The sequence below is a fragment of the Carcharhinus amblyrhynchos genome, chromosome 3 (assembly GCF_965287045.1).
Source record: "Carcharhinus amblyrhynchos chromosome 3, sCarAmb.v2.hapA, whole genome shotgun sequence".
Taxonomy (NCBI): Eukaryota; Metazoa; Chordata; class Chondrichthyes; order Carcharhiniformes; family Carcharhinidae; genus Carcharhinus; species Carcharhinus amblyrhynchos.
Window position 1 is genome coordinate 98533244 of NC_137326.1, and position 12384 is coordinate 98545627.

The 12384-nt window shown below is 42.3% G+C and overlaps 1 protein-coding gene across 2 annotated transcripts in view; it reads right to left on the reverse strand.

Annotated features, from left to right (window-relative positions):
- LOC145341470 (cilia- and flagella-associated protein 337-like) overlaps positions 1–12384 on the reverse strand; it is a 65246-nt gene that overhangs the window by 30482 nt on the left and 22380 nt on the right. For both annotated transcript variants that reach the window (XM_080186435.1, XM_080186436.1), the window contains 8 exons: positions 11237–11382; positions 9633–9866; positions 7644–7808; positions 5172–5287; positions 4368–4498; positions 3611–3709; positions 2100–2258; positions 509–696 (listed from right to left, as the gene is read on the reverse strand). In XM_080186435.1, the coding sequence (XP_080042561.1) occupies positions 509–696; positions 2100–2258; positions 3611–3709; positions 4368–4498; positions 5172–5287; positions 7644–7808; positions 9633–9866; positions 11237–11382 (1238 nt within the window). The remainder of the gene's footprint in view (positions 1–508; positions 697–2099; positions 2259–3610; positions 3710–4367; positions 4499–5171; positions 5288–7643; positions 7809–9632; positions 9867–11236; positions 11383–12384) is intronic.

The window sequence follows — 12384 nt, forward strand, 5'->3', positions numbered from 1 at the left end:
CATATCCCCACAGCATTAGCCTGGGCCTCTGGATTACTAGTGAAGTGGATTTGCTGTTTCTTAGGCAGTCTCTCAGAGTGGAGAATGACTTGCTTCCACACTAAAAATGTGTGACTTCTCAGGTAACTGAAGAGTCCTGACAGTCCAGGTCCCGAACTTCATTTCAAGGGGTGGAAGATGCCTGGGTGTCAGTTCTTTTAACGTGGCATGACCATTACCTGCTACCACCTGGGCTTGACAGAACAAGGCCTTGGTCCCAGCAGCAAGAGGATCCAAGACAACTAGAGACCAGGTTCTGCCATATGGGTCTAGAACATACAAACACACATACTCCTGCTGTCCTCCTTTCTCATTCTCACAGGACCTCTCTCCCTGAGATTCATAAAACCCAATGATGTTACCACTCATCAACATCTCCCCTCTAAACTTTACTGTATTTAAATTGTTTTTGGAAATTTATGGATACAGAAACAAAATAGTGCACATAAAGCTAACAAAGGTTCTTTACCTGTATGTTCCAGATTTTCATATATCCATTCACATCCCCTGTTATAAGATAGTCACTATTTTTATCAACTGTCATAATAATGGATGCTACATTCGCATGGGCCTCAAACTCAACCTGCAGAAGGTTTTTAAAGGTATTCCAAAAGCGAACAATTCCACAACTACCACAGGCTACAAGGTTTGCACCACCTGAAAGTTTAAAAAGAAAGTCTCAAAATACTTACTTCTTATAAAGAAATCACTATTAATTACAAATGTAAATAAACACACAACTAGAACCACCTCAAGCGGCAAGTCCCTTAGATTTACAATGTAAGGATGGAAGTTAATAAATTATTATAACAAGGTTCTAAGATATATTTACTTTTCTAAAGCTAAAGTCCAAAGATGTGTGGGTTAGGTTGATTGGCCGTGCTAAAATTGCCCCTTAGTGTCCTGAGATGAGTAGGTTAGAGGAATCAGTGGGTAAATATGTAGGGATATGGGGGTAGGGCCTGGGTGGGATTGTGGTTGGTGTAGACTCGATGGGCCAAATGGCGACTTTCTGCACTGTAGGATTTCTATGGTTCTAAATTACATCTGTTTCTAAATCATGTGAATGGCATGTTTTAAATACTTTACTACAATAAAACATTAAGAAAAGACTGTAAATCATTATTTTCAAATCTGCAATTTATTTTTCATTTTCAATACTGTTTTACCATGTTTTATTTATGCTGGTTATAAAATATTACAGAAGTACGTACATTTTGGGTTAGGTAATAATCAATAACTTGGTTACAGGAGCAGCGATTCATAAATTGACTACTTGCCAATAAAATTACTACTGCAGCAAATTAGGGGCAAACGTTGTACATGGTTTAGTAATATTATTCTCACTAGCATCTGTTCCAAACAAAAAGAAAAGCAGGCAAATAACTACAAACCTGAATGCACCTGACTATCAACTGACAGCTGGAGCCCAAAACTCCTCAGAATTCTTACTTCAAATCCTGACTTGCTTGACTTTCCAACTCAGGTTGGACCTTTGGGGTGGAGGGAGAGAAGATTGGGGTGGAGGGAGAGAAGATTGGGCCTGGAGAAGGGTATCTGGCTTTGGGGGGATGCATCACGTCTCAGAGGCGGAGACGTAGGGTGTTGGAGAGGCGGATGAGTCCAGTGGGGAGCTGTGGGGAGTTCACAGGCTTGTGCTTGTGGGGGGAGTCCTTTTTGGGGTTTGAAAGTGGGCAGCGGGGTGAGTGTTGGTTTGGGTCTGTGCAATAGTTACCCAGATGTTAGAAAAGATTTTAATCCTTCTAACTTGGATAACTATTGGTGTAACTGTGTTGGAACCATCCAAATTTTGTGATTTAAATCACATTTTTTTGAATGGCTCCCAGTGCAGGGCAATTGCCCAGGGGGAAAGTTTGCACTTCAGAGCAATTGCTGTGCAACCTTACCCGACAACATCTGAAGGATATTCCATAAGTTAATCTACTGCACTATAAATATATATTTTGATTGCAATGTGGATTGATCAAACATAATAAAGATAAATAATGCATGTTTAAATATAGCAATAGTGTACAATAGAAGTAACTGTGCTTTCTCACCAGCACTGGGACCATTCTTTCTGCCCTCCAGGAAGAATAGCCTTGAAACTATATAATTGAATTCATTATCGTCATTGTCAGCAAATAACGAATATTGATTTGAAACAGCATAAGAATTATCTGCAGCTTGAGGTCCTTCCTGTTGAGGTGGTAGATTGTCTGCAATATTTTTCAAATATAAGTAATCAGAAAAGGAGAGCACACATGTATTAACAATAAAAAAACGTAAGTCTCAAGATACAGTGCAAGTTTAACTAGGAATAACTGAACATGTTTATCTGCGTAGAAACTTTATTGGATTATTTGGAGTTCTATTTATTATATAGTTTGACAAATTAATTATTCCATATTAGACAATAAAACATAGGAGTAGAATTAGGCCACTCAGCCCATCGAGTCTGCTCCACCATTCAACCATGACTGACATTTTTCTCATTCCCATTCTCCTGCCTTTTCCCCATAACCCCTGATCCCCTTATTAATCAAGAAGCCATCTATCTCTGTCTTAAAGACACTCAATGACCTGGCCTTCACGGCCTTCTGCAGCAAAGAGTTCCACAGATTTCCCACTCTCTGGATGAAGAAATTCCTCCTCATCTCTGTTTTAAAGGATCGTCCCTTTAGCCTGAGGTTGTGCCCTCTGGTTCTAGTTTTTCCTACTGGTGGAAATATTCCTTTCCATGGCCACTCTATCCAGGCCTCGCAGTATCCTGTAAGTTTCAATAAGATCCCCCCTCATCCTTCTAAACTCTAGTGAGTGCAGACCCAGAGTCCTCAACCATTCCTCATACAACAAGTTCTTCATCCAGGGATCATTCTTGAATCCCAACTGTGAATAACTCTTATAGCGAGCATGTTTAAAGCATTACTCACATTTTTTGACCTCATCAGGAAGATAACAATTAATCAGGGGGCAGCTGAATAAGCACAGCCATATATGGGTGAATATGGTTAAAGTAGGTCCGTATGATGAAATGAACCATAAAGCACCTTTTCTGTCATCATCATCATCAAGGTGGCATGGTGGCACAGTGGTTAGCGCTGCTGCTTCACAGTGCCAGGGACCTGAGTTCGATTCCCAGCTTGGATCACTGCCTATGTGGAGTCTGCACATTGGGCGCCCAGTGGCTAGCACTGCTGCCTCACAGCGCCAGGGACCTGGGTTCAATTTCCAACTTAGATCACTGTCTGTGTGGAGTTTGCATGTTTTCCCTGTGTCTGCATGGGTTTCCTCGGGGTGCTCCAGTTTCCTCCCGCAGTCTGAAAGACGAGCTGGTTAGGTGCATTGGCCATGCTAAATTCTCCCTCAGTGTACCCAAACAGGTGCCGGAGTGTGGCAGCTAGGGGATTTTCACAGTAACTTCATTGCAGTATTAACATAAGCCTACTTGTGACTAATAAATAAAGTTAAATAAACATCACCACAATAAAGATTGTAATGCCCAATATAGTGTCCTTCTGAATAAAAATTGAACTACAAACTTGAATTAGGTAAAATGATTTATAGTTACCTGATTTAGACTTCAGAGGTCTATTCAAACATGGGTGAAATCTAGACAATGCTTTTTCCGAGTTATTATTCCACACTACAATCTCCCCATCATAACTGCCTGTAGAAATCACATTAAGATATTATTCACAGTTAATTGAGTGGGCCACTGTGCATGCACCAATCTGTCAGTGCCAATATCAACACAGTTGCAGTGTCCCCACACTATCAGTTTCTCGATCACTGACCAGCTCAAATCACTGGCAAGCCCCACCATTTCTCCCAATGACCCAATCGCTGGCCTGCCTGATGTATCTGAGCCAGCCCCCACAACCGCCCCCTACCCTAGCTCGATGCCCGATTGGCTAGCAGCTCTCAGAGGCAGTATTTAGGGGATTAATTGAATTGAACATTCTGTGCTGCCCAGGAGATCTCCTGGAGAAACACACTCTCTAACTGGTGGGCAAGACCTCCATCATCTATGTTAAATCGGTCAATCTATTTTACCACACATTCTGTGCACGCTCCTATCTACATGTGCAAAAGCACAAAATAACTGAACTCAATATATCCACTGAAAGAGAAAAGAACATTTGCATTAAGATTAGCAGTTGAAGATATGAAGGAAGAAATGACTTAATGCATGCTAATTTACCAGATTTGATTCAAACAGAAACTCATGTTATTGATTTCACAGTCTGTCTAATCCCATGAGTTGGCAGAGGGGGAAAATCATGTTAACATTGTATCTACACATAAAATAGAATGAAATAGCCAACCTGTGACAAGGGTTTGAGGTGGTAAGAATGCTGCACAAAGAATGTCATTCTGATGTTCTGCTTTCCCCTTCCATTCTGAGGGCTGAACTAAACATTCTGTAAGGGTATCCATTCTGAAGACAGTAATTATTCTGGAAAAAAATATATAAATATTAATATGATGGAGCAAATCTACAAATGTCAAAGCTAACCAATTAAAGAGCTCTAAGCTGTCTAAGATAGAGATGTCTCTTATGACAATGGAATAGCAGCTGCTTGTTAACCTATTTAAGAAAGGTGCTGCCAAGTGTGATACAGCAATATAACACTTGACACTTCATAACACCCTGTCATTGAGTGCTCAAGTTATTCCTACATTCTCAATCCAGACCATACAACAGACACCAACCAGAGGCTGCAGTCAGAAAGGAAACTTGGAAAGGTGATATCCTGAGTTTGTAATTTGCACTTTCATACTGGCTAGCACAAATGAATACTGATAAAGTTTCTCTGTCTGTAAAACTGCAGCTGACAGTCAGTGCGAACTAGGTTCAGGGAGTATGTTGTCCTGGAAGTAAATAATGGTCTTGTAAATCTCAGAATTCTGAGGAAGGTAACAAAGCTGATGGTAGATGGTGAAAATGGTCCAGATTCGTACATAACCTGGTAATAATGGACTTCACTACAAGCCTTAAGCTAACAAGAAAATACAAAATCATCTTTTAAGTTCTAAGAAAAATCTTAAAGGAGCAGGAAAACTAGGTTAGTTTAGAGAAGATCACATAAGTGTATTTTGCTGATTTTCAGCTGTTGACTACAACATACCTTTCCCAGCCCAGTATCAGAATACTTCTTTTTAATATCAAGATTTGAGAGATATCAGCTGCTTGGTCCTTTCCAGCATTCAGTTTATGATGGCAATGACCATTGAAATCCCAAATCTGTCAATACAAGGTACAACTTCAAGGATTACAATCTCATGAATTGAATGTTTCAGATTATATGGGTAAACCTGAATTTTGAAATAGAAGGACACACATGTTCTTTTTTGAAACCATATTGGATTGAATATAGTACAATACTTCCTCACTGCACTTTATAGTCACGTTCCTGATAAGTGCAGCTTCAAATGAAACAATATTAAGCAAATCAGTGGTTGTTAGAATCACAGCATCCATACAGTGCAGAAGGAGACCTTTCAGCCCATCGAGCCTACACCATCAACAATCCCATCTACGCCCTATCCCTGTAACTACATGTATTTCTCCGGCTCTAAGAGGTAATTTAGCACGGCCAAGCAACCTAACCCACACATTTTTGCGCTGTGACAGGAAACCGGAGCACTCGTGGGAAATCATAGATACAGGGAGAATGTGCAAACTGCACACAGATAGAGACCCAAGGCCAGAATCAAACCCGAGTCCCAGGCGTTGTAGGACATTTCTCATTAGAAAACAACATTACACACTGGAAGTTGAAATACTGTAATTAATATATTCCTAGATTTGTAAATAAAATAACTTTTAAAACAAAATAAATTTTAAAAATATAGAAGAAACATGCAAATCTTTCTAATCACCTCCCACTGGCTGACCCTCTTGTTTCCTGATCCACCCCCTCGCCAGCCTCTCACTCATCGGCCTTCTTGCTCATTCCACAACTTTCTTGCTCACCAATCCTCCCTATCCCCACTGCTTCTGCTCCCCCTTGCTTGCCGTTTCCATCTCCCAAACCTTCACTGAGTGGCTATGAGAGAGACAGGAGTGACAGGAGCAGTAAATGGAAAGGCCAGGCGGGGCATGGGGGGTAGACAGACACGGAATGGGTAGTGAGTGGGGGTTTCAGAGAGTCGGGGGGGGGAATTATGAAGCTGGAGGGTCGGGGGACTGCAAGATCAGGGAGCAGAATGGACAGCCTGTGAGAGGGTCAGAAAATGAGATGGTGAGGAGCTGGAGGGTCAAGGAGCAGGAGGATTGGGGAAATGGGCGAGGCAGTGAGTGGGAGTGCGAGGGGGAGGCAGAGAGCAGGAGTGTGAGGGCGAGGTAGTGAGCAGGAGTGTGAGGGTGAGGCAGTGAGCAGGAGTGTGAGGGCGAGGCAGTGAGCAGGAGGGTGAGGGTGAGGCAGTGAGCAGGAGTGTGAGGAAGCAGGAGAGGGGGTGAGAGGGAGAAGCAGTGAGTAGGAATGGGAGAGGTGGTCAGAGGGATAAGAAATGAGTAGGAGAGGTGGTGAAAAGGATAGGCGGTGAGTAGGAGTGTGGGGGAGTGGGAGAGGCAGCAAGTGGGAGGGTGGGGGAATGGGAATGGTGAAGAGCAGGATAGCCAGTGAGTAGGAGTGGAAGATTCAGTAGAAGTGCGGGGAGGTGGTGAACAGGGTAGGCGGTGAGCAGGAGAGGCCATTTCAAAATGGTGCTGATTGCGTCATGCGATCAGCTTTGGTTTGTTGGGAAATGATGCTTAAAGGAAATCCCAATCAAAGTGTGCATAACGGCTCCATTATATCCATGAGCTTAAAGTGGAATGACTTAAAGGAGACTTGCCCTACAAATTAGTTAAAATAAAAAGGGAAGATAGAAATTTGAAATAAACTAGGAAATGATGAAAATACACAGCAGCCCAAGTAGCAGCTGCAAAGAGGAAGGACAGATATTTCAAGTTTGTCCCCTTTATTACAACTGATTATCCTGATAAAAAGTGCACTTCAAAAACACTTAAAGTTCACTTAGTCTTTGTTGAAAGACAAAGTGACAACTTACATTCATATAATTCCTTTAAATGTGCACACCACCTCAAAGTGCTTTGTAGAGAAATCAAGAGGAGAGAGATTAAGAGGTGGCTGAAATGGTTTAAGCAAATTTAAAAGAGGACAGAGTTGGAAGAAAGCTGTGCAGCTCTTGAGAACAGGGCTGAGGTGACTGCAAGGTCTGCCGAGGATGGAGGGGTGAAGGAGCAAAGTTACATGCAGGATGGAGTAAGTGAGTGAACTCCACTGCACAGATCAGCTATGATGGATGGAGGGCCTGCAAAGAGTGTTGGGACTTAGACAGAGTGTCCATAATGGAATCAGAGAAGATATAGTTCAGTAAACTGATGTGCTATACTTATACTCTATTCCTAGAATTAAGTAGGTAGCTTGTTTATTGCACCTATCATTTTATTGACTGCCCTGCTATTTGATCATTTGATTACATGCCACCTCACACAGGATGAACATTGTTATATTGCATCTTTATATGCTTAATCAACATAATCTCACAGCACAGGAATAGTAATGTAGAAGTGAATATATTGTAAACCGTACCTTCACTGTTCCATCAACACTTGCCGTGAAAAGTCTGGTCTCAGAAGCATCTAGTGCCATTGTAGTAATCTCACATTTGCCATGACATCCAGTAAATTGCTTTATTTTTTGACCAGTTTCAATCATCCAGACTATAACAGCAGATCCAACGTCTGAACTGATAACCTGCAAATGTTTCACATATGTTATTTGCAGCATGGTAGCACAGTTGTTAGCACTGTTGCTTCACAGCTCTAGGGACATGGGTTCGAATCCCGGCTTGGGTCACTGTCTGTGTGCAGTTTGCACATTCTCCCTGTGAATGCATGGGTTTTGTCCCACAGTCCAAAGATGCACGGGCTAGGTTGATTGGCCATTCTAAATTGCCCCTTATGTCCCGGGATGCATAGGTTAGAGGGATTAGTGGGTAAATATGTAGGGATATGGGGATAAGCCTTGGGTGGGATTGTGGTTGGTACAGACTCAATGGGCTAAATGACCTCTTTCTTCACTCTAGGATGCTATTCTATGATTTCCTTTTCAAGTTGAATTGTCAAGTTGAATGTCCAAAGCCCAAAGTGCAAGATATCATTTTGGTTGAGTAGGATAAAAGTGAAGACAAGGTGCATCATGAAATTGTGATCAATTGATGCCAAACTAGATTTTAAAAACCTGAAGATTGTGGAAGGAAGGAAGAGTAATTTTCAGGTCCAGGGAATCCATGAGTGACAGCAGATAGCTGTGCAATAATTCTTCATTTTGATACAGTAAAGATGCGCATAAAATGGCAGATTTGATCTTGCACTTATGGACAGGAAACCTTAAAAAAACATTGACCATCATATCATCAATTATTTAAGAAAAAAAAGAAATATTGAGATAAGAGCTAGTGAGTGGCAGCTAGATATGTGAGCTTTTATTACTGTATACCGTTCCAGATTGCAGAGAGGTAAGTATCTGAGAAACATCCAGATATGGGAGCTGTACTCAAATTTTGCACAGAATTGAACTTTTTGAAGAATTAAGTAGTGTTGAAAGGGCGAAATGTACTTCTCATAAATAGGAAAACTTCAAGTTGGATAGAAATTTTATAATTTTTTGTTATTTATTCATGGGACATGGGTGTTGCTGGCTGGCCACCATTTATTGCCCTTGGGCAGCTGAGAGTTAATCACATTGCTGTGGCTCACAGACCGGATCAAATAAGGATGGTAGGTTTCCTTCCCTAAAGGACATTAGTGAATCAAATGTGATTTATGATAATCGACATTGGTTCCATGGTCATCAGTAGATTCTTAACTCCAGATATTTTTTATTGAATTCAAATTTCATCACTTGCCATGGCAGGATTCGAATGCGGGTCCCCAGAATATTAGCTGAGTTTCTGGATTAAGTCTAGCGATAATACCACTAGGCCATCATCTCCCCACCAAATGCTTTTAAATTGTTGAATATTTATTTCTGGTAACTTCAGTGAATGATTGCACCTATCAGTAGAGGTCATTATGTGGAAGATAAAACTTATCCACTTGATGCATTTAGTCTCAGTATCAGGCAATTTCCCATTAGGTAAAGCATGAGGCAAAACAGAGTAAAGTGTCTTTTACTCTACCTCAAACTTGGGCTACTCTTTATTGTGTCAGTATGAAGTTTTCTTTTCCAACATCAACCATCCCAATGGTTCCTGACTGAGATTGCCAGTTGCCCCTGTATAACTCATTGCTATTTATTCCCAAAGCCATGTCAGATTTATCTTTTTACCAAAAACTGAACCCTTTTGACTTTCTGCAAACAAAACTGGAGATCCAGGAGTGTGACTAGATCTGTGTATGTGGTGTTTGATCTTTGTCCCAGTTTAAAACTGTCAGTAATCACAGAAAAGATTGCCACTAAGACAGTTTGGTCTTGGAGCTAATTTAAGTATATTCTCTTGTGCATCGAAGTACCTTACACGATTGGACTCTGAAGCATTATCAAAAGTAATATCGTTCTGTTCGTACTTTCACTCACCTGCTTGAACAGAGAGTTATAAAGTACACAGGTAACCGGCTTTTCGTGACTCTTCACACATTTGCTGGTGTCTTGCTTCATCTCCAACAACGTCAGCTGGTTGTTGAAAGTGGTGAACAGTTGGCCATGAGGTTCATTGAAATACAGAATTGTTTGAAATTCCAGGCACTTTGGAAACATCCCAGCAAGCCGCTGGATACAAAGCTGATGGTGCAAGTCCCAAATTCGTAAAACCTAGAATTCAAAACAGTTATACCAACTGGTGCACAAAATTCACAACTGAGTATGTTTAGCCTATCTTTGCACTGAACAAACAAGTGTGATCACAAGCATCTGTCACAAACTGGCGCTGCCCATTCTGGTTTACGCTCAGCTTTCAAGACTGTATAGACTTTGACATTTCAAACTATTAGAACACAGACAATTTTGGAAGATTTTGTCTATAAGTCTGTGAAACAGACACCATAGGCCTGATTCTCCCATCCCGACATGTGCGTTTTTTGGCGCGTCGGGTTGGGAGGTTCATGTGTCAGTCATTTCGTGGGATTTCCGCATGTGTGCCTGACACACGTGCATCTCCCATAACTGGAGACCAGGCACAGTCGGGACTGCGCTGGAAACTGGCGGGAAGACAAGGTGGGTGATTTTAATCTATTTTTCATGTAATCTAAATGTCAATATTGGGCATGGGACTGACTTCTCTGGGCCTGATAGCATCTTCCATCCCATCAGGAGTATTTCACTCCGGCAGGGTTTAGAATCGCTCCCCACATTCAAGGAACTAGGGAGATCTCCCTGGAGTGAAGGGGGTGCAATGGGGGCCCCCAGGGGGATGGGTGGCAGGGGGATGGGGTTCCCTGGGTGTGGGCACATTGGCAGTGCCAGCCTGTGCCCCCAGGCACTGCCTAAAGGGCAAGATGCCCATGCCCAGGGGACACCTTGGCACAGCCCACCGGACATTGGGCAGTGCCAAGGGGGTGGAGCCTAGGGGTTGGGCCAAGGATGGGTCCGGGGGGGTGAGACCTATTGTGGGTGGGGCCTAGGGGTAATTGATGGGGGTGGGGGGGGGGGGTCCCACTGCCACTCTGCAGATAGGATCAGAGGGAGGCCAGCAATTGGGGTTGGCAGCCAGGGGATCTGTCTCCCATGAGGGGGGGACTGGATATTGTAGTGCTCCTGGATGGGGGGGGGGGGTGCGAAATCGCGCTGGCCTGGGAAAGCTTGTGCACGCCACGGTTAGGCCGTGATCAAGCCATGGGAGTATCGCAAGCGGCAGCAGTGTGAGGGTCCCAGGCTGGCCAGCGATTGAACCGGCCAGCAAACTGCAGTCTGACACTGTGCAGGTACACAGGCCTGGAATTGTCAGATGTTGGTGCAAACAGGCCCCGCCCCCCTGAGATTTTAATGATGTTTACAATTGTGATCTCTGCAGTGCACAGAGTGTGGGAGTTACGAGTCTGAACTCCCACTGAGAAAATAGTTGTGAATTACACCAGTTTTCCCGTGGATTTAGTACCTGGAACTTTTTTTGGGAGTATCAGGCCCCATATAATTCTTCATATTTAATAATTATACAAGTTAAAATAAAAGCAAATAAGTCTCACCTTGTCCTTTGAAAAGCTGAAGAGTTGTCTTCGTGAAATGTTAAACTGAACTGCTATTACGCCAGCTAGATGACCTCGTAAAACTCCAGTGGGTTTAGTCATGTAAGGGTTCCATAAGTAGACCTTATGATCTAAAGCTGCAGAAGCTTTTGGAAAAAAACGTACTGATCATATGAACTACTGTCTATAATGCTGCAGAATAAATCCAATTATTGCTTGTTAATATTGGCTTGTCAAAGATATCAGTGCAAATTTAAAGGACAATATCACTGTCACACGTGGTAATGATACTACATCTCATTATACATAAATTAAAACATAGGTCTGGACATGACTTTTTCAACACCTATCTCATTCCAGTTTCTAAAATAATTAAGATGCACTTTAAAAATGAATACTTCAACCCATAGTTTTCCCATCATCTAAAGACAACTGGCAGGACTTTCCGGCTGCACTCGCCATGAAACCAGAAAATCCCGCCCAAGATCAACAGATTTTTTCATGATCCGCCCCTTTCCACAGCGAGCAGAACAGGAAAATTTGTCCCAATATCTCAATTCTGCAGCTTCAAAACCCGTAACCAAATAGCCATTCACCACATAAACGTGGTACCAACAAGTGGGGACATTACAGCTAAAGCCCTATCTCTCAAGAGCATATTTGGACAGAGATCATAGAATGACAGATGTCCCACAGTGCAGAAGGAGGCCATTCAGCCCACTGAGTCTTCAACAACCCTCCAACAGAGCATCTTACTTAGGCCCACCCCCTGTAATCCCTTGTATTTAGCCTGCTAATCCCTCTAACTACACATTTTTGGACACAGTTTGATGAGTCAGCATGGAGGAGGCTCAGCTGGTGGAATGCTTTCAAATGTAAAATTGACTGTCGAAAGACCCAACAGAACTGATGAGATTATTAAAACTTCTAATGAAACTTAATATAAAACTACTCCACCCAACAAATATTTAGAATACTTTAAGATTTCAGAGAATAACAGACCACATTGTTTCCAGAACTCCCCAATATTGCTCCAAAATGGGACATTGCAAGATGTTTGACAGCAATGACGGGATAATTAGAAGTTTTATTTTCCTGTTCAGACAGCCCATGAGTTACTACCTCAATGTGGCATTTCTTCAAAGCAG